Here is a 20,128-nt window from a genome sequence, read left to right as displayed (position 1 = left end):
TAACCTTGATTCCATTGTTGTCACATAGAGAATAAAGAAAACCAAGCAGCATATTTCACTACTAGAAAAGCAACAATTTATTCTTAATATGATTTTAAAATTAAAACATTCAAATGGATTTTTAATTTGCGTGCCCCACAAAGAAGTCTGTCGTCATTAAGACTGATGAGGATGAGACTATTTGTTCTAATGTTTTCTTTTCCTTTCTTTCAGCTTGGCGTTCATTAAACGAACTCCAGTGATTGATGCAGACAAGCCAGTGTCTTCCCAGCTCCGCGTCCTCACGCTCAGTGAAGACTCGCCATATGAAACCTTGCACTCTTTCATCAGCAATGCAGTGGCTCCTTTTTTTAAGTCCTATATCAGGGAGTCTGGCAAGGCTGACAGGTAAAAACCAGTTTTCCTTCGTTAGTTTGAATGTCATGTTTTCCTTAATGTTCGTAACACGCCATGGAGAGAATGATGCAGTGTTCAGAAATTGGGAGGGTAAAGCCAGTAAACCTGGAGGATGTGAATCTGTCGCATTAACGTATAGCGTTGATATTTGACAGACCTGAAATAATGGAATCCCTTTGGAGACGATAGCACGCCAAAATTTGAGATGTGTTTTGTCTTTTAAGGGACGGTGATAAAATGGCTCCTTCGGTTGAGAAAAAGATTGCCGAGCTTGAGATGGGGCTCCTGCATCTGCAGCAGAATATTGAAATCCCAGAGATCAGCCTGCCCATTCACCCGGTGATTACAAACGTCGCCAAGCAGTGTTACGAGCGCGCAGAAAAGCCGAAAGTCACAGACTTTGGAGATAAGGTTGAAGACCCGACCTTCCTCAATCAGTTACAATCTGGAGTTAACCGCTGGATCCGAGAAATCCAAAAGGTAAGAGCATGGTATTGAAAGTATCGTGTAAAATGCTTTACTTGTTAATGTCTGTGAGAAAACCGGTACGAATTCTTGTCAAGGAGGTGAATTCTGTGATGCCCGTTGGCTCTCCCTCCCGTTGGTGCTGGGAGTGCTCGGTGGAGGACTAATGTCGGCCCGCATGGAGCGGTCAGGGTACCGTGTGACATGGTTAAGTACCGCCCGTGAGACAGCCTTAATCTCAGCTGTCTCAGTCCTTTGGTTCCAAACTAAACCACCTTTTATACAAGGAAGGAAATCTACTTGAAATATTGGCCTTAAATTTTAATGCGCATATTCAGTTAATGATATTTTTCTACCTTTGCTTAAATGCTGAGTACTCTTGAATGTTACTTTGTATTTAAGGTGACCAAACTTGATCGAGATCCAGCCTCAGGAACTGCCTTACAGGAAATCAGTTTTTGGCTAAACTTGGAACGTGCGTTATACCGCATCCAGGAGAAACGAGAGAGCCCGGAAGTTCTCCTGACTCTGGACATCTTGAAACACGGCAAGCGATTCCATGCCACCGTCAGCTTTGACACCGACACAGGTAAAGACTCGAGCTTGGAGCCAGGAGGCGGGTGCAGTGAGCGCTCAGCCTGGGTTTGTGCTGAAAAGGAACAGATGCACCGTCTCTCCTGACTGCTTACGCCTTTGCATCTTACCTCATCTTTCCCCAGCTCCAGGTGATGGAAATGATCTTCCCACCTACCTCCCTTTCCCTTTAGGGCTTTCGAGAACAGGAGCCAGTTTCTAGACCTGAGTATAGGGAGCCCTCGGGGCTCCCCTCCTGTTTCTTAGTTGCTTGGTTCCCTTAGTTCCCTTGCTTAGTTGCTTGTGCTTCTTTCAATGTAAAGTTAAGTGTGCTTTTGACGGTCCAGGCAGGAGCGTGGTTTACCTTAAGCAGAAGTTCTTTGCCCACAGGGCTGCGGAAGGAGAGCTGGTCAGTACTTTCTCTTCTGCTGTTTACCTGCCCCTCCCTGCATTCTACGCCCTCTTCCCTGTTCTGAACCATTGTCAAGATGAAAGTGGTTTCTGAATGGGTAGCAGGGAGGGTGACGTTGGATGAGCAAGTGCCAGGCACTCAGATGTGGAGTGCCGGCCGTGGCCAGACCGTGCTCTTCACCAGAGACACATTAGAACCAGTTATCGGGACAGAGGTCGTCGTCATGTTCTTTTCCTTCCCCTCCAGAAAGGTTGTGGTGCCCGCATTTTAAATGTTAGAGGAAACCTTTTCAGTTCCTGAGACCACATTTCGTATACTCACTAAGATATGGACATTCACTAGTGCCGAAATGTATACCTTGAATTTTAATGCCTCTGAAACCTTTATTTCTTTCCTAATAGATTTCTTTTTTTAAAATCTTATGCCAGAGAAAGTTTAAAATAAAAGATCAAGACCCAGGTTTTTCTGTGATCTATGTCTATAATACACTCCCCCTAACTTGAGCTCTGTGTATAAAATTTAAATTTCAGTGTTCTTAATGCTGATAAAATTCATGTTTTACAAAACTAATGTAGTATTACTAGAAAGCTTAGGTAGTATAGAAAGCAAACAAAGATGACATCTCTGGACTACCACTCACAGCCTGTGGAATATGCGTGAATACTGACTGACAGCGTACAGTATACAGTCGGTATACAGTCAGTATACAGCATACTGGCTGACACTCTTCAAAAGCAAAATTGAGACCGCACTGGGATCACCTGTTAATAACATTGTTTTTTTCAAACCACAGTTTCTGTGTTTACTAAATCTTTTGCAGCATCAAAATCTTCCATTTTGAGGATGTATTCTAGTTTACCTGACTAGTATTGGGTTTGCCAAAAAGTTCATTTGGCTTTTTCCATAAGATCTTATGGAACAGACTTTTTGGCCAATATTTAAACCTAGAAGGAATACTGTTTTACTTTTTTTAAAAATTGAGGTGTAATTGACATATAACAGTGTATACTATAGTTGTCTGGCTTCATGTGAAAGCTATGAGACTGTGGACACTTGATGTGAACACTGTGTAATTGTTTCTCTGTTAATCTAGGTCTGAAACAGGCTTTGGAAACGGTGAACGACTACAATCCTCTGATGAAAGACTTTCCTCTGAATGACCTGCTGTCTGCCACTGAGCTGGACAAAATACGGCAGGCACTTGTTGCAATTTTCACCCATTTGAGAAAAATCCGAAACACGAAATATCCCATTCAGAGGGCACTGCGCTTGGTGGAGGCGATTTCGAGAGACTTGAGTTCTCAGTTACTCAAAGTGCTGGGCACTAGAAAGCTGATGCATGTTGCCTACGAAGAATTTGAAAAAGTAAGTTGCAATATCTCAGGAAGCCAACTTTAGGGCATTTCGATGAAAATGTGCTTTAATAATAAGCTTCCCCTCTTAAATTATATCCCAGGTTATGGTCGCGTGCTTTGAAGTTTTTCAGACTTGGGATGATGAATATGAGAAACTCCAGGTATTGCTGAGAGACATTGTCAAAAGGAAAAGGGAAGAAAACCTCAAGATGGTGTGGCGGATCAACCCTGCTCACAGGAAGCTTCAGGCTCGCCTTGACCAGATGAGAAAGTTCAGACGCCAGCACGAGCAGCTGAGAGCGGTCATCGTCAGGGTCCTGAGGCCACAGGTGTGGCTCACGGTCTAAAAATTCCTGCCTGCATTGCTTGAATGACTCTCTCTCTTTTTTTTTTACAGTCAGCTACCTGTTTCTCTTTCACACTCTGAAGTGCTTCTCTAGCTCCTTTTTCATCTGTCACTGTCATCTTGAAGATCTAGTGATTCTGAATCATAGTGTTTGAGTTCAAATCTTTAACATTCTCCATCCATTCATTCCCATCCCCAAACTGCATGGACCCTAGAGCCAAACCTCATGGGTTTACATCCTAATTCAGCTGTTGAACTAGCCGTGTGTCTGGGCTCACTGTTTTACTCTTTTCCTCAGACTCCTTATCTGTAAAATGTGGATAATAATTGTGTTTGGCTCAGATTTATTGGAACAATTAAATGACTCCTTTTCTTTCTTCATGCTTTTTTTTCTTTTCTCAATTCACCACTTTTTGAGCACTGCTTTTCTCACATTAAACAATCCAGTCCAGAAGTAGCAGGTGGATTGATACGTGTGTAGGTAGACGAATTGGTAAACGGATAGATACACGATAAAGCCAATAGCCAATGTTAATTGGTTGGTGTTAACCATAGGCTCTCGGTGGGGTCTTCCGTGTGTGTGTTTAGGATTCTTTCAGCCATCCCATAGTCTGAGAATTCTGCAGTGTTAGTTGGGATGGGCGATCCGGTCTAGAAGCCTTGCCATCTCGGTTCATTCTCTGAGGAGGAGTGCCTGCCGCCCAGGGTGGAGCGGGTCGACAGTGAACGCTTGGTGTCTTCTCAGCTAGTGCAGTCCCGATCCACGTGGACACGTGTGCGTGTGTTGGTTTTACGTGTTAACCCTTTACTGTGTCCGTGAGAGCCTTGAGACTGGGACGCAGCCCTCCGTTCCGTGTCCTTCTCAGCTATCACTGTCGTAAAGCATCATTGTCTACTTTCCATTTGTAAACCATGTGGTGTCTGTACTGCCTTTTTGTTCATAAAGTGTGTAATAAACTCATGTGCAGGCATGCATTCTCAGGATGGTCTTATTGGAGGATTGTTCACATTTAATGTAGGTATTGATAAGTTTGGATTCAGAGCTGCTGTTTGCTAGACTTAACAGCTATATTTCTTTGAATTTTCTTTTTTAGTGTTTCCTCTAGGGATTACTATAGGTCTCTAATTTATCACGATATACACAATACTGACTGAACCTCATAATCAATATAAATCTGTTTCCTCCTGCTTGTCATGTTTACAGCAAGACAAATAATGCTATTCTTACAATGCATCTGTATCCCATATATTATTATTATATGGTATTACTGTTACATATATTATAAACCCAGAACTACAGTGTTACACGTTAAGCAGTCACGTATATCTTAGAAAAATCAGCAGGTGAAAAGAAAAATAATGACATAATCTTTTCCATTTGTCCCCGATTTACATCTTCCAGTTCTCTTCATTTCTTTCTGCGGACTAAGTTACCTCTGCCATCTTCTCTCTGTAGCCTGAAGAAATTCTTTGCCATTTCTTGTCCCATTGGTTTGCTGGCAACACTCTCATATTTGAAGGATAGTTTCACTGGTTATAGAATTTTTGGTTGACAGCAAGTTGTAAATCTGTCCAGACTTTTCATTCTTGCAGGGCTCCCCAGGGCTCCTGTGTGTGTATATAATTTACTACATTGGCCCTTGTCAGACTGTCTTTTCCAGAACTCCCCCTTTATTTGTTTTCTGAATTGTAGGTGCTAGGTCTTCGTTGCTGCATGGGCTTTTCTCTAGTTGTGGTGAGTGGGGGCGACTCCCTGTTGCCGTGTGTGGGCATCTCGTTGCGGTGGCTTCACTTGTTGCGGGGCACAGGCTCTGGGGTGCCCGGGCTTCAGCAGTTGCCGCTCCCGGGATCTAGAGCGCTGGCTCTGTGGTGCGATGCACAGCCTTGGTGGCTCCGCAGCATGTGGGGTCTTCCTGGAGCAGTGCAGGCAGATTCTTACCCCCTCAGCCGCCAGGGAAGTCCCCAGAATCCCTGCTGTAAGCTGCTCTTCTGCTCCCACCTGCAGAGCTGCGAGTCTTCCTGCCTGAGCTGGGGTGGGAGCGCCCCAGGCCGTCGGCTCCCCACCCTCACCTGAGGTCAGCACACCTCAAAGTGTCAGCTGCATTTGGTTGCTGTCCGTTCTCCTGAAATGGCTGTTTAATAATTGTCCAGTTTTTGCTCCTATAATGTCATTGCCAGGAGTTCTCAGAATGTTTTTAAATATATAAAATAAAAGGCAGAGGTTTACAAAGAAACATTTGTCCACAGTTCTGAAGTTGTGATCTATGGACAGTAATCTGTGTGCTTCTCCGTGAATCCTGCTAGCAGGATTTTGAAGTAGTGAACATAAGCAAGCTCTCAGGACTACAGTACAGCTGTCGTGTAACCTGGAAGAATTTATTGATGACAGAGGGCACTGGGGACAGCTACATCATGACTGAAGAAAATGCTGAATTTAATTAGGCTTAGTGAAAATTATTTTCTCCAAACAAATTCACAGACTGTCTGAACTTCATGTGCGGCGTCTGTGGACCCCAGATCAAGCCCCCTGCCTGGCAGTGTAATTCTGTGAGAGTGGGCCTGAGCTGTGCCCGGGGGTCTGCCGCGTCCCGAGGCACTGGGCCTGTGTGCTCTGCTGTCTGTCCAGGAGCGTTCAGGGGACTGAGCGGGACCCTCTCAGCTTCTGTCATGCTTGACCTGTCCCTCTGCTGCAGTGTGGCTCCTGGGCTGTAATCCGAAGTTTTAGAAATAAAAATGAGAAGTATCCTGGATACTGACTTTGTATGTGCCACTCCTGTGAAGTCCTGAGCTTTCCAGTGCAGTTTGAGGGAAGAACCCCAAACCCAGGTCTCAACACATTTTTTTTTTTTAAGCTTCTTTGGCCACAAAACTACATTGTCTGAAGGTTTTTACAGCAGAGTTAAAACATACAGTATCATGTCTTACACGGTCTTGACTTGTGGTTGTAAAATGTTTGACTAAACGTTAGGCTTACATGGTGGACTGGTCATCTTGTGTGGTGTGTGCTACTCAACGAGATAAAAGTTATCCCCTTGGCAGACCTGTTTTCTTCCAAACCCTCTCCTCCCAGGTCACAGCAGTTGCACAGCAGAACCAAGGAGAGGTGCCTGAGCCCCAGGACATGAAAGTGGCTGAGGTTCTCTTCGACGCTGCCGACGCGAATGCCATAGAGGAGGTCAACCTGGCTTACGAGAACGTCAAGGAAGTGGACGGGCTGGATGTCTCCAAGGAGGGCACGGAGGCCTGGGAGGCCGCAATGAAGAGATATGATGAGAGGATCGACCGGGTGGAGACCCGGATCACCGCGCGCCTGCGAGACCAGCTTGGCACCGCCAAGAACGCCAACGAGATGTTCCGGATCTTCTCCAGATTCAATGCGCTGTTCGTCCGGCCTCACATTCGCGGGGCCATCCGCGAGTACCAGACGCAGCTGATCCAGCGTGTGAAGGACGACATCGAGTCTCTTCATGACAAGTTCAAAGTCCAGTACCCGCAGAGCCAGGCGTGTAAGATGAGCCACGTGCGCGACCTGCCGCCGGTGTCCGGCTCCATCATCTGGGCCAAGCAGATCGACCGGCAGCTGACGGCCTACATGAAGCGCGTGGAGGACGTGCTGGGCAAGGGCTGGGAGAACCACGTGGAGGGCCAGAAGCTGAAGCAGGACGGGGACAGCTTCCGCATGAAGCTCAACACGCAGGAGATCTTCGACGACTGGGCCCGCAAGGTGCAGCAGCGCAACCTGGGCGTGTCGGGCCGCATCTTCACCATCGAGAGCTCGCGAGTCCGGGGCCGCGCCGGCAACGTCCTCAAGCTGAAGGTCAACTTCCTCCCCGAGATCATCACCCTCTCCAAAGAAGTACGAAACCTCAAGTGGCTCGGCTTCCGCGTCCCGCTGGCAATCGTGAACAAGGCTCACCAAGCGAACCAGCTATACCCCTTCGCCATCTCGCTGATCGAGAGCGTGCGCACCTACGAGCGCACGTGTGAGAAGGTGGAGGAGCGGAGCACCATCTCCCTGCTGGTGGCAGGCCTGAAGAAGGAGGTGCAGGCACTGATCGCCGAGGGCATCGCCTTGGTGTGGGAGTCCTACAAGCTCGACCCCTATGTGCAGCGCTTGGCGGAGACAGTCTTCAACTTCCAGGAAAAGGTGCGTGCCGCTTCCATCTTCCCCATCCCAGAGGTGGCCAGTTGGTTAGCAGTTAGCTCTCCACAGAGGTCGCCCATGGTCCCAACAGCTCAGGGCCACGTCTGCCGAGCGGGAGAAGGAGGCCTTCCCCTCACCGGGCTGTTGGATGGTGTGGGGCCTTTAGGGAGGCCGTTCAGTGACAGTCCCCATTGCTAGGGAGCCAGGGAAGAGATGAAGGGCACAAGAGCTTTGTCACTGATAAAGCTGCGTGGACAGCGGGCTGGTGATCGGCCCACCCCAGACCTGGCCTTCCTCCCCAAACCCCCGCCCGGCTGTGCCACGGTCACCTCCTGGCCCTGCTCCTGCCTCTGCAGGCAGGGCGGAGTCCACTGGTCCGGTGTGCGGCTGGCTTCTGGAGAGGGAAGGTGCAGAGCAGCGTGCGTTGATGTCCTGTTCCCACATGTGCGGGCAGAGGGCGCCTTCCCTGGAGCGGGGGGCGGGGAGGCGCCAGTGTGCATACCTTTCCCCTCTCTCCTCGAAGACAGGCGGGGTGTGGCGTCAGGCCAGCACGCAGGGTTAGCGCTCTGAGGAAGAACTTCTCTGTCTCAGATGTTTATTAATTGAGAAGAATGTACATGAGATAAAGGCATGGAGTAAGCTGGTGATTTAACGCGAGCTGCACCTTCCTTTAGGTGGACGATCTGCTGATTATCGAGGAGAAGATAGACCTGGAAGTCCGCTCCCTGGAGACGTGCATGTACGACCACAAGACTTTCTCCGAAATCCTGAACAGAGTGCAGAAGGCCGTGGACGACCTCAACCTGCACTCCTACTCCAACCTGCCCATCTGGGTCAGCAAGCTGGACATGGAGGTGAGCTGGCACCAGCTGCACCTGGCATTGTCTGCCATCTTTGGGGGTGGCCCCGGTCCACAAGTCTGTTAGGTCAGGCCTGAAAAGCTCGTTTCTGTGGCAGTTATCAGTGACCGTGACCACCAGTTCTTTCCAGAAACCCCCTGCAGCTAACAGTAGCTGAACTGCTGTGCTGGCTGCAGCCACCCTCCTCCTGCGCCAGAAGCAGGGAGCTCCGGGGGAGGGGAAGAGTGCTGTCTGCTTCCTGAGAGTGTGACAAGCTCCTGCAGCCCGTCTCTGCTCCGCTGACTGAGGTGGTTCTCCCTGGCCCTCCTCTCCTGGCCACCTTCTCTGGCCACCCTGTCTCCCTCCACCCCCCCCCCCCAGCATCCACGTACCTCTTGTCCTGGTTTAGAGGACCTTGGCTCACCCTTGTGGGGTGGGTGCTGGAAGCATACGTAGCACCCTGTGTGGCTTTCTCGTCAGCGGGTATCAGAGCAGCCGTGAAGTCTCCAGAAGCAGGGAGGGTGTTTTATGGCAGAGGTCACTCAGTGGACAGGTGGTCGCGGGTCAGTTCTGAAGTTGTGTGTGGGTCACGGGTTTTCCCCTCTAAAATGGATTAGTAAAATGCAGCAGTTCCTCCAATGGGCCCTGAACAGAGCTAACGTTCAGAAGCCCCAGTCTTCTGAATCGAGTGCGAGTCCCAGGTTTTCTCAGGCCGCCCCCACAGTGTTCCCAGGATGGTTGAGTGGCTCACAACGAGGGGGACTCGAAGCAAGATGTGCGGACACCCTAGTCCTTGGAAACCTCACAGATCAGAGATTTCTGACTTCCTTCTTCACTTGTTGAAAGAAAATGGTCACCGTTTGGTGACTGATGTTGACTAGGTTTACTGTGATGATCATATTACAGTTAGGTATACATATTGAATCCTTATGTTGTACATCCAAAACTAATGTTATAGTCAGTTATTGAAGGCAGGAGAAGGGGTGGTAGAGAATGAGATGGTTAGGTAGCATCACTGACTCAATGGACGCGAGTTTGAGCAAAGTCCAGGAGATAGTGAAGGACAGGGAAGCCTGGTGTGCTGCAGTCCATGGGGTCACAAAGAGTCAGACATGATTTAGCAACTGAACAGCAACAATAACAAAATCAATTGTGCCTCGATTTAAAAAAGAAAAATGATTTCATCTCCAAACTCCAGTTTCCTGGTTTTGTACCTGAGGCTGGTGTTTGTACATTTCCTGTCGCACCGAACACATCTCAAGGCCTTCGCCACGCCTGCGTGTTGGTGCTGGTCTGCTTGTCACTTGTGAGCGGGAGTCCGCAGGCAGAGAGCACAGTCAGCCTAGTGGTCAGTGAGTGGAGGCTGGAGGGTGAGGACGTGAGGTTGAGGAGCCGCGGGTGGAGGCTTGCGGTCAGGAACGATTCGTCCTGGGCCTGAAACAGCGGTTTTCTGTCAGTACGCTCTGCGAGCTAACTTTGGGAGAAACATTGTTCTTGGGACATGTTTTCTCTGTAGATTGAAAGGATACTGGGTGTCCGGCTGCAAGCTGGCCTGAGAGCTTGGACGCAGGTGCTCCTTGGACAAGCGGAGGATAAAGCAGAGGTTGACATGGATACAGATGCCCCTCAAGTTAGTCACAAGCCTGGAGGAGAGCCAAAGATCAAGGTGAGTATCTCCCGGGGCAGCCGGTTCCACAGTAGATAAAGCGACATTGAAAAAGCCACTGCGGTGGGCAGACCCAGGCCCAGTCAGCGTCCTGGGGTGACGTGAGATGAGGAGGAGGCTCTTCACCCCGTGCTCCTCCCCCCACCATCCACCAGGGCAGCAGCAGGCAGACCCGGGGGGAGGGCCATTCTGCAGAGAGCACCCCAAGTACCAAGGCATAAGAGAAAGGTGGGAAAAGCCGAGTGTCGCAGAGTGGAAGGGATTGAGGGGCTGTGGCCGCTGACTGTGAAGTGGTGTCCTGTGAGACCCAGGGAAGTCTGACTGGAGTCCGTGGGGTCACGGAGCTCCCATGACTGAGCCACTGAACGATGGACCGGCACTCACGTCTTTGTTTTGGTAATGACGCCATTCGAGAGGAGGCCGGAGAGGGTGCATACCTTTCCTCTTCATGCCTGCCTTAGAACTCTGCTCTGTGTCACAAACAGTTTCAGAAACACTTGGGGGTTAATTTTTTCATTTATTTGGCTGTGTTGGGGCTTGGTTGTGGGGCATGGGGTCTCCCTTTCAGTGCAGGCTCGGCAGTTGTGCTCATGGCTGAGTTATTTGTGGGGTCTTAGTTCCCCCACCACGGAGCAAACCCACATCCTCTGCATTGGAAGGTAGATCCCTAACCACTGGACCACCGGGGAAGTCCCAGCTTTTTTGTTTTGTTTTTTTTTCCTTAATGGAAAATAAAATTTAGAAATCTACACTGGGGGGGAAATTTCTGTTCTCCTAGGATATACATAGAATTAATTTGAAGAACTGGATATAATGGTCTGCTGCAAGCAGAAGTTCAGACTGTGACCCTAAAATGTCAGTTTTAATAAAAATCTGAGTAGAATTCTCGCGGAAGCACGCAGCAGCGCACCCCTGAGCACACCGGGAGGCAGCCCTCATCGCCGCGCGGCTGTCCCGTCGTGGGAAGGAGGGCTCTACTGGGACCGGCAGGCTTTCCAGAAAGTTCTCTTTAAACTCTGTAACACAGGTGCTGGTTATAAACGTGTCCACCTTGCACTGATGCATTGAGCCATACGTTAGTTCTGTGTGGTCTACAGTGTTTGTGTTCTCTTTACCAGTGAACGTCTCCAGATCAGAAGCCTCGTAGAAGTGGGCGAGTAGAAGCTTTGATCTGAGAGAAACAATTGGCTTTTTTTTTTTTTCTTCCCAGACTTCACGTTTTAATACTTGAAATGTTTTCACTTTTGAATATTACAGATATTCATCCCCAGAGCATACTTTTTAAAAGAAATTACTGAGATGCAGAAAAGCAAGTGAGGTGTCTGAGTTGATCAGACGTGTAGTGGAGCCTGAGCTGGAGTTCTGAAAGTAGCTCAAAGCACTGGTGGGCGGCACAGGCTGCTCCCAGACTGTGAACCTACACCAGCCAAGTTGGCCTGTGTCTCTGCTTTCTCAGGCCACAAGGTCCTCACGTCCCGAGATCATCACACACATCAGATCCCATGGCGCTTCGCTGAGCACCTGTTGTGTGTCTGACAGCCAGGCACTGGGTGCCCAGGAGGAGCCCACGCGGAGCTGCCCTCTGACCCCCTCCAGGCCCTTGGGGAGGGCTGCAGACCAAACATGAGCTCACAGAAGCCTGGATCTGTTAGTAACTTAATAGACTTTGTGGTTCACACGGAACTAGTGTAATGATTCAGAGAGAGAAAATGGTATATTTCAAAGCCCTTGAACTGAAATAGACTGCTGAGTCAAAACGACACCTTTGCTTTCCAGAACGTCGTTCACGAGCTGAGGATCACCAACCAGGTCATCTATTTGAACCCGCCCATCGAGGAGTGCAGGTACAAGCTGTACCAGGAGATGTTCGCCTGGAAGATGGTGGTGCTGTCTCTCCCCCGGATCCAGAGCCAGCGGTACCAGGTGAGTGCCTGTAAGGAAGCCCCGGACCTCAGCTCAGCACTCTGTCAGCTCAGCGCTCTGGCGGAACGCCGGAGGGGCGCAGTGTGACCCGACACTTGCCCTGTAGTTACTGCTCCACACAGTCTCAGGTGTATCTCTTTTCTTAGCTGTGCGCGTAGCTCCGTTCTCCCTCCTCCTTCCTCTGGGGCCTGGTCTTCGCTCCCGGCTCCCCCAGCTCTCCCTGCACCTCGCCGGCCCGTCCACGTCACTGGTTCCTGCATGTTCTGTGCCTGCCCCACCCTGCCCTCCGTGTCTCGTCTGGCCATAAGTACCAGCTGTGTGCTGTCTCCATCTTCAGAATTTACCCTGGTCTGTTTCTTGTGACGTCCAGTGCTGCGGTCGTGCAGGGTACATCTCTCCCGCCTCGGCCTAGTTAAGCCCCCTCCTCACTGGTCTCTGTCTGCTCTTGCCCCTCTAAAAGCTGCCGTCAGCGCAGCAGCCCAGATTACCTCTTAGGTGTGTGTTGACCCCAACGCTGCTGTTTGGGGGGCCTGGTCACGGCTTCCCGTCTCGCCCACCACGGGGCCTGCGGGCCCCCGACACGTGCCGCTCTGCCGCCTGCCTCTCCACCCGGCTCTGCTGCAGCGCGCTGGGCCCGCCCGTCCTCACACGGGCCGGGCGCACACTGGCCCCCGGGGCCTCTGCCCTTGCTCACCCCCTGCCCCCGCAGCTGCCTCGCCGCCCCCAGCTCTGCCAGCGGTCACCTCCTCAGTGAGGCCTCCTGCGCTGCCCCGTGTGAAATACGTCCTGCCCCTGCATTCCTTCCCGCCCCCGTTTCTCCACAGCCCTGCTCGCCATCTGATGGCCTGTGTCTTTTGCTTTTCCCTTGGTCGTCTTCCCCTGCCCCGCAGAACCTAAGTCTGTGCTAGCAGAGGCCTTTGTCTGCTCACGATGCCTGCAGCAGTGCCTGGGCTGAGACCAGCCCGCGGGTCGTGGGCCCCAGTGACTGTGTGCACGCTGGTGTTCACACTTGGTGGTGGTGCCTCACTCGCTGAGGTGACACCCTCAGTCCCGCCCACTGGGATGAGAGGCTCGGGTCTCGTGGGGCCACTCTGGACACCCTGCTCCCCGCTCGAGGCACGCCTGCTCAAACAGGGACGCCACACTTTCTAGCCTGTGGTTGACGCTCCTTTCCTTGGTTTGATGAGTTAGGTTACCTGTGACCAGAATGAGTGAACGTTATCCCTTAGGTACCATTTCTTTCCATTTACTTCAATGCCGTGAAAGGCAGCTGAGGTTCACATTTCTGTACACACTCCCTGCTTTCATTTCCGCCTTTGTTCGGTTAGGTGGGTGTCCACTATGAACTGACGGAAGAGGAGAAGTTCTACCGGAACGCTCTGACGCGGATGCCGGATGGCCCCGTGGCCCTGGAGGAGTCCTACTCTGCAGTCATGGGCATCGTCACCGAGGTCGAGCAGTACGTCAAGGTGAGGCGCGCCTCTCGCTCTGGTGCGTATGTGATCTGTCCTAGATGCAAGTGTGAGCTTGAATGAATGTGGAGCTAAGTCTTGACTAAACGTAATGCGATTTATGAGGTGATATTTGCCATTTTAAAGCAAGGAGTGAACAGTGGAATGGACCTTCTGGGATGTTAATCATTTTGGAGAGCAGAAAACTTTATTCTTTTTTGGTTGGGAAACTGAGCATTGGAAATGAGAGTTTATTCCTAACAGCGATGAAGGAACACAAACCTTTTTAGCAGAATATGACCGCACGTATTAACATCTCACAAAACGAGGCGTCGAGCTGCCGTGGGCGGCTGTGTTCTTGTTTGCAGGTCTGGCTTCAGTATCAGTGCTTGTGGGACATGCAAGCTGAGAACATCTATAACCGACTCGGGGAAGACCTCAGCAAGTGGCAGGCTCTGCTGGTCCAGATAAGGAAGGCCCGGGGGACCTTCGACAATGCAGAGACCAAGAAAGAGTTTGGGCCAGTGGTCATAGATTACGGCAAGGTGAGCCCAGCCGGCTGTCTGGAAGGCGCGCTGTGAGGGCAGCGTCTGACCGCAGGGAAGCTGCAGTGTGAACACTCCTCCCCCCGCAGGTCCAGTCGAAGGTGAACCTGAAGTACGACTCCTGGCACAAGGAGGTGCTCAGCAAATTTGGGCAGATGCTCGGCTCCAACATGACGGAGTTCCACTCCCAGATCTCCAAGGTGAGGAGGCGGGACCCCGGCAGGGCGGCAGGCCCGCCGCCGCCTCGGCTCCTGATCGACGCCATGTTCTCTGCCCACAGTCCCGCCAGGAGCTGGAGCAGCACTCGGTGGACACGGCCAGCACCTCCGACGCAGTGACCTTCATCACCTACGTGCAGTCCCTGAAACGGAAGATCAAGCAGTTTGAGAAGCAAGTCGAGGTGAGCTCTGTCCCTTGCTGTGTCTTGGGGGTCCCCAGGGTGTCTCTGTTGTACCCTCTGGCGTCCTCGTAAAGGTGGACGCCAGTGTTCTGGACGGCTGCATTTTAAAAAGCTCTGCAGGTGATCTTCAGGCACTTCAAGGTTTGAGAACAACAGGTTCTTATCTTCTGAAATCTTTTACTTTAGTTGTTGATCTTCAAGTCCTCAAAGTTGAATTTCCTTCTCATAGTTTGGACCTAGGGTGTGAAGCCCAGTTCCAGGGCGCTCAGGCCCTGCTCGGGGCCGCCTGAGTGCGGCCAGGACAGTCCCGGGGCTGGCCCAGCGGGCCCCTCGGCAGCCTGCTGCCCTGGGGCGCAGCGCTGTGGGGAGGGGAGGTTCCTAGAGGAGAGCAGGTGCGTCCTGTACCCACGGGTATCTTCTTGGAGTCTGACCGTAGTTCCTGTTACTCCTCTAGAAGAAAAAGCCCCGTGTGTTTGTTCCCCCTCCAGCTCTACCGCAATGGCCAGCGGCTGCTGGAGAAGCAGAGGTTCCAGTTCCCACCGTCCTGGCTCTACATCGACAACATCGAGGGGGAGTGGGGGGCCTTCAACGACATCATGAGGCGGAAGGACTCCGCCATCCAGCAGCAGGTGGCCAACCTGCAGATGAAGATCGTGCAGGAGGACCGGGCCGTGGAGAGCCGCACCACCGACCTGCTGACCGACTGGGAGAAGACCAAGCCCGTCACGGTGAGCCCCAACGTGCCCCCGTGCTCTCCCCGCACCAGCAGCGTCCTCTGTGTTCCCGCTTTCAGAGTGAGGCGCCCTGCCGCGTCTGAGCTTTCCAGGGTGAAGGCGCTGCCCTCCTGTAATTAGGGAGCCGTCCTTGCAGAGAGTGGCTGTGAAACTGTGAAACCCGCTTAGACAGACCTCATTTCAGCCAGACCCCTCACAACAGTCATTTAAGGCAGGGAATGCTTCTACAGCCTAGCATTTCTCCGCTCGTAAGTTACCCTCTTAGTTGTACTCGGGAGTTAGACTTGTCCCTCTTGTGGACTCAGGCCAGGCAGCCCCCGGCGCCACCGCCCGGCCTGTGCCCTGGGCCGCGCCACTGCCGTCGCAGTGGTAAGGCTCTCTGTGCCCAGAGGCTGCCGCAGCCAGGCCTCCGCATTCACTCGAGTTTGTACTGAGCACCAGCTGTGTTCTGGGCAGCAGGAACACAGCGGTGACCAGAAAGGAGCCTGACCCCAGGGGGACACGCTCCCGCAGGAGACAGGGTGAGAAGGGAACCAGAAGGACACGCACTTCAAGGCAGATGGAGATGCGTGCTGGGGGAGGGTGTTGGGGCCTCACTGCTCTGCGCGGAGTCTGGCGTGTGGAGACCGCTGGGGGCAGGCAGGCGTGCCAAGGGGCATGCAGACAGGCAGGACGGGGCTCAGCCACGTAGGTCACGGCCGGCCTGGTTCGCGGGGTGGGATTCACACGGAGGCACACGGGTGAATCCTGCAGGAGAAGGATGTGACTGCATCCTAGATGCTGGTCTGGTTTTGTGGACGGGGCTGTGGTTCTCCACGCGAGGCCTGGGGACCGATCGGGCTCCTCCCCCACCACGCCCCCGCCCCCAGTCCCCAGCACACACGTCTGCTGGGTTGGCCTCCGTCCTGCCCTCAGCTGGTCTGTGCTGCTGCCCTGAGGTCCTGCTTTGTGTCTGGTTGAGCCAAGGGGCCCCAGGGTGAAGCAGGCTGTGCCTCGCTGATGCCAGGCCTGCCAGGTCGTGCGGGAGAGAGAGGGCTGATCAGTAGGCAAGAGTGCAGCACCTCAGGGTGGGCGTCTGATCGTCTCGCCTCGCTGGTGGTGTTTTAGTTAGAACTCTCTTTGAGAGAGTTCCCTGGGGGTCCAGTGGTTAGGACACTGCGCTTACTCCTGAGGGCCCGGGCTCACCCCCTGGTCAGGGAACTGAGGCCCCACAGGACACAGCATGGCAAAAAAGAAAACAAAACTCGAATCAGTACTTGGTGTAGTCGTTCTCAAAGGTTATTAAGACGCCTGTGAATCGTGCTCGTGCAGAAGTCGAGCCGCCTCCAGTGAGAGCGGTGCTTTCCTCCTCACCTTCCCTCGTCAGTGATACCACGGCCGTGCCCTCGCAGAGGGCGTGCCTGGCAGGGCTGTCCTCCTCCGGGCCCAGGTCAGCGCCTCCCCGGCACTCCGCAAGGGGATGCCTGACTCGACGGGTGCTCCCCTTGCCCAGGTCAGGTCTGGAAGTAACGGGCACGCATCAGCAGCGTGCACTTGGGAACGTTTACACGCAGACACTCAAGGAAGTGCAGAGTCCCCTCCAGCACCTCAGAGCTGGGCCCCTCTGTCCTGAGACCTGGCTCTGACTCGCTGGCCTTGACCGCTTCAGGGCAACCTGCGTCCAGAGGAGGCACTTCAGGCTCTCACCATATACGAAGGGAAGTTCGGCAGACTGAAGGATGACCGCGAGAAGTGCGCGAAGGCCAAAGAGGCCCTGGAGCTGACCGACACAGGGCTTCTCAGCGGCAGCGAAGAGCGCGTCCAGGTACGAGCCGCTCCCGCTGGCGGGCGGGTGCGGGCACCTCGTGCCGACCTCGCCCCCACCCCAGCCTGGCTGTCCCAAAGGCCCTGGCAGAGTCCGAGATGGCTCCTCTTCTGAAGTGTAACTGCTCTGCTGTCCTTGATCGCAGGTGGCCTTAGAAGAGTTACAGGACCTCAAAGGTGTTTGGTCAGAGCTTTCTAAGGTCTGGGAGCAGATTGACCAGATGAAGGAGCAGCCGTGGGTTTCCGTGCAGCCTCGAAAGGTATGCGTCACTAAGACAGATACCACATTGCCCTTCACATGATGAAAGTTGGAGACTGTACTTAGGAACTTGGCAAGCAGGGAGCTGTACCGTGAGTTCACAAGAAGTCCCTTCCCGGTCGTTTATCTAAAATTTCTTTTAAGGCTAGTTTTTAAATGTTTCACCCTTTAAAGCAACGTTGGCAAACTGAATACCACCTTGGGTTTCTCTTGACAGCTTCGACAGAATCTAGATGGCCTCCTGAACCAGCTGAAAAACTTCCCTGCCCGATTGCGGCAGTACGCGTCCTACGAGTTTGTGCAGAGGCTCCTGAAAGGCTACCTGAAGGTGGGTGACCCGGAGCTGCCGGCTGGGAGTCAGCCGGAAACACGCCACGCGGATGACTCGGCTCCCTGTCTCCACAGATTAACATGCTGGTGATTGAGCTCAAGTCCGAAGCACTTAAGGACCGCCACTGGAAACAGCTGATGAAGCGGCTTCACGTGAACTGGGTTGTATCTGAGCTGACCCTCGGCCAAATCTGGGACGTGGACTTGCAGAAGAATGAAGCTGTTGTTAGGGATGTCCTGCTTGTGGCACAGGGGGAGATGGCTCTGGAGGAGTTTCTGAAGCAGGTGCGTGTCGGGCTGTGACGCACACCTGAGCTCTGTGAAAACGGAGCCTCACCTGTGGTCCCTCTTGTCCCCATAACGTTAACTCACTCGGTCACTCATGTGGCTGGCGAACGCCCGTTCATTGCTGGCCTGCCTCTGGGTCTCGCTTCAGATACGGGAAGTGTGGAACACGTACGAACTGGACCTGGTCAGCTACCAGAACAAGTGCCGCCTGATCCGCGGCTGGGACGACCTCTTCAACAAGGTCAAAGAGCACATCAACAGCGTGTCCGCCATGAAGCTCTCTCCGTATTACAAGGTACGTAGGGGCTTCCCTCCCGCACATCCACCGAAATGCCCGCAGCCTCACGGGGACGTCCCTGGCGGTCCAGCGGTTAAAACTCCAGGCTTCAACTGCAGGGAGTATGGGTTTGATCCCTGGTCAGGGAACTAAGACCCCAAGTGCTGCATGGCCAAAATAACTTAATAAACATTTAAAAATAAAAATGGCCAGGCTCACAGTTACCAGGGACCTGTTTTTAGACAATGTGAGTCGCATAACTTGATAGGATATTCGTCTGTATCTTGGGGTAGGTTCTGGCATATCTGAGAGGGGAGAGGCAGCAGCTGACCTCTGCCCTGCTTCATCCGCTAGGTGTTTGAGGAGGACGCCCTGAGCTGGGAAGACAAGCTGAACCGCATCATGGCCCTCTTCGACGTGTGGATCGACGTGCAGAGGCGCTGGGTCTACCTGGAGGGCATCTTCACAGGCAGCGCGGACATCAAGCACCTGCTGCCGGTGGAGACCCAGCGGTTCCAGAGGTACGGCCTCCAGCGGGTGGGGGGCAGAAGGGCGGGCTTGGCTGGGAACACCGCGTGAAGGCTGACAGTAACCTTGCTTCTAATTTGACCTGTAGCATCAGCACGGAGTTCTTGGCTCTAATGAAGAAAGTATCCAAGTCTCCCCTGGTGATGGACGTTCTGAACATCCAGGGGGTGCAGAGGTCTCTGGAGAGGTTGGCAGACCTGCTGGGAAAGATCCAGAAGGCCCTGGGAGAGTACCTGGAGAGAGAGCGCTCGTCTTTCCCCAGGTGAGGGGGCATCTCAGGCACAGACTGAGGGGAGGCCCAGCTCTGCTTTCTTCCCTCCTGGCCTGTGAGTTGCTCACTCTGACATCAAGGGTTTTGTTGCCAGTAATCCATTTAATGAATACTGTTTCCCTTTCATCGATTGATTCCTCTTAATTTTCTACCGTGGATTTGTATACTAAGCTCCATTTAAACTATTATTCACCCTCCCAGGGAGCTTGCCTCTCTTAAAAAACTCACTCTGATGATTTTATTTTCTGTGTGGCATTTTTTTTTTCTTTCTGAGTAGTTTGAGTGAGTGAAAGTGGCTCAGTCATGTCTGACTCTTTGCGACCCCATGGACTGTAGCCCACCAGGCTCCTCTGTCCATGAGGATTCTCCAGGCAGGAATACTGGAGTGGGTTGACAGTGCCCTCCTCCAGGGGATCTTCCCAACCCAGGGATCGAACCCAGGTCTCCTGCACTGCAGCCAGATTCTTTATGGTCTGAGCCACCAGGGAAGCTCTCTGAATAGTTTACTTATAAATTGAGCAGGTTTTTTAAACATTGATGAAGTGAGACAAATTATATGAAATGCATTGCATTTCTTTTCAGTGTCTTGTTAGGTGAGTGAGTCTCTTTTGCTGAGGGCTGGAGAAGACCTGGATGTGATCCGCATTCAGGCTGGAGATGGTCCACACCATCCACGTCCACTTTCCTTTCTTTTTTTTTTTTTTTTTAAATTTTATTTTATTTTTAAACTTTACATAATTGTATTAGTTTTGCCAAATATCAAAATGAATCTGCCACAGGTATACATGTGTTCCCCATCCTGAACCCTCCTCCCTCCTCCCTCCCCATTCCATCCCTCTGGGTAGTCCCAGTGCACCAGCCCCAGGCATCCAGTATCGTGCATCGAACCTGGACTGGCAACTCGTTTCATACATGATATTTTACATGTTTCAATGCCATTCTCCCAAATCTTCCCACCCTCTCCCTCTCTCACAGAGTCCATAAGACTGTTCTATACATCAGTGTCTCTTTTGCTATCTCGTACACAGGGTTATTGTTACCAGCTTTCTAAATTCCATATATATGCGTTAGTATACTGTATTGGTGTTTTTCTTTCTTCACTTTCCTTTCTTGCTGGTTGATT

At 52.1% G+C, this 20,128-nt stretch overlaps 1 protein-coding gene across 1 annotated transcript in view; it reads left to right on the top strand.

The window, feature by feature from the left end:
• The window catches only part of DYNC1H1 (dynein cytoplasmic 1 heavy chain 1), a 61,457-nt gene that overhangs the window by 9,608 nt on the left and 31,721 nt on the right, over positions 1-20,128 (top strand). The window contains exons 3-23 of the mRNA XM_025270957.3: positions 214-387; positions 621-876; positions 1,264-1,450; positions 2,940-3,211; positions 3,303-3,530; positions 6,618-7,694; positions 8,366-8,545; positions 10,047-10,196; positions 11,973-12,119; positions 13,448-13,588; positions 13,939-14,115; positions 14,205-14,315; positions 14,396-14,515; positions 15,004-15,243; positions 16,898-17,053; positions 17,199-17,312; positions 17,529-17,639; positions 17,717-17,926; positions 18,078-18,224; positions 18,561-18,727; positions 18,823-18,996. Coding sequence (XP_025126742.3) covers positions 214-387; positions 621-876; positions 1,264-1,450; positions 2,940-3,211; positions 3,303-3,530; positions 6,618-7,694; positions 8,366-8,545; positions 10,047-10,196; positions 11,973-12,119; positions 13,448-13,588; positions 13,939-14,115; positions 14,205-14,315; positions 14,396-14,515; positions 15,004-15,243; positions 16,898-17,053; positions 17,199-17,312; positions 17,529-17,639; positions 17,717-17,926; positions 18,078-18,224; positions 18,561-18,727; positions 18,823-18,996 — 4,539 coding nt within the window. The remainder of the gene's footprint in view (positions 1-213; positions 388-620; positions 877-1,263; positions 1,451-2,939; positions 3,212-3,302; positions 3,531-6,617; positions 7,695-8,365; positions 8,546-10,046; positions 10,197-11,972; positions 12,120-13,447; positions 13,589-13,938; positions 14,116-14,204; positions 14,316-14,395; positions 14,516-15,003; positions 15,244-16,897; positions 17,054-17,198; positions 17,313-17,528; positions 17,640-17,716; positions 17,927-18,077; positions 18,225-18,560; positions 18,728-18,822; positions 18,997-20,128) is intronic.

This window comes from Bubalus bubalis, chromosome 20 (genome assembly GCF_019923935.1).
Source record: "Bubalus bubalis isolate 160015118507 breed Murrah chromosome 20, NDDB_SH_1, whole genome shotgun sequence".
NCBI lineage: Eukaryota > Metazoa > Chordata > Mammalia > Artiodactyla > Bovidae > Bubalus > Bubalus bubalis.
This window is presented reverse-complemented; position numbering and strand designations above follow the sequence as displayed.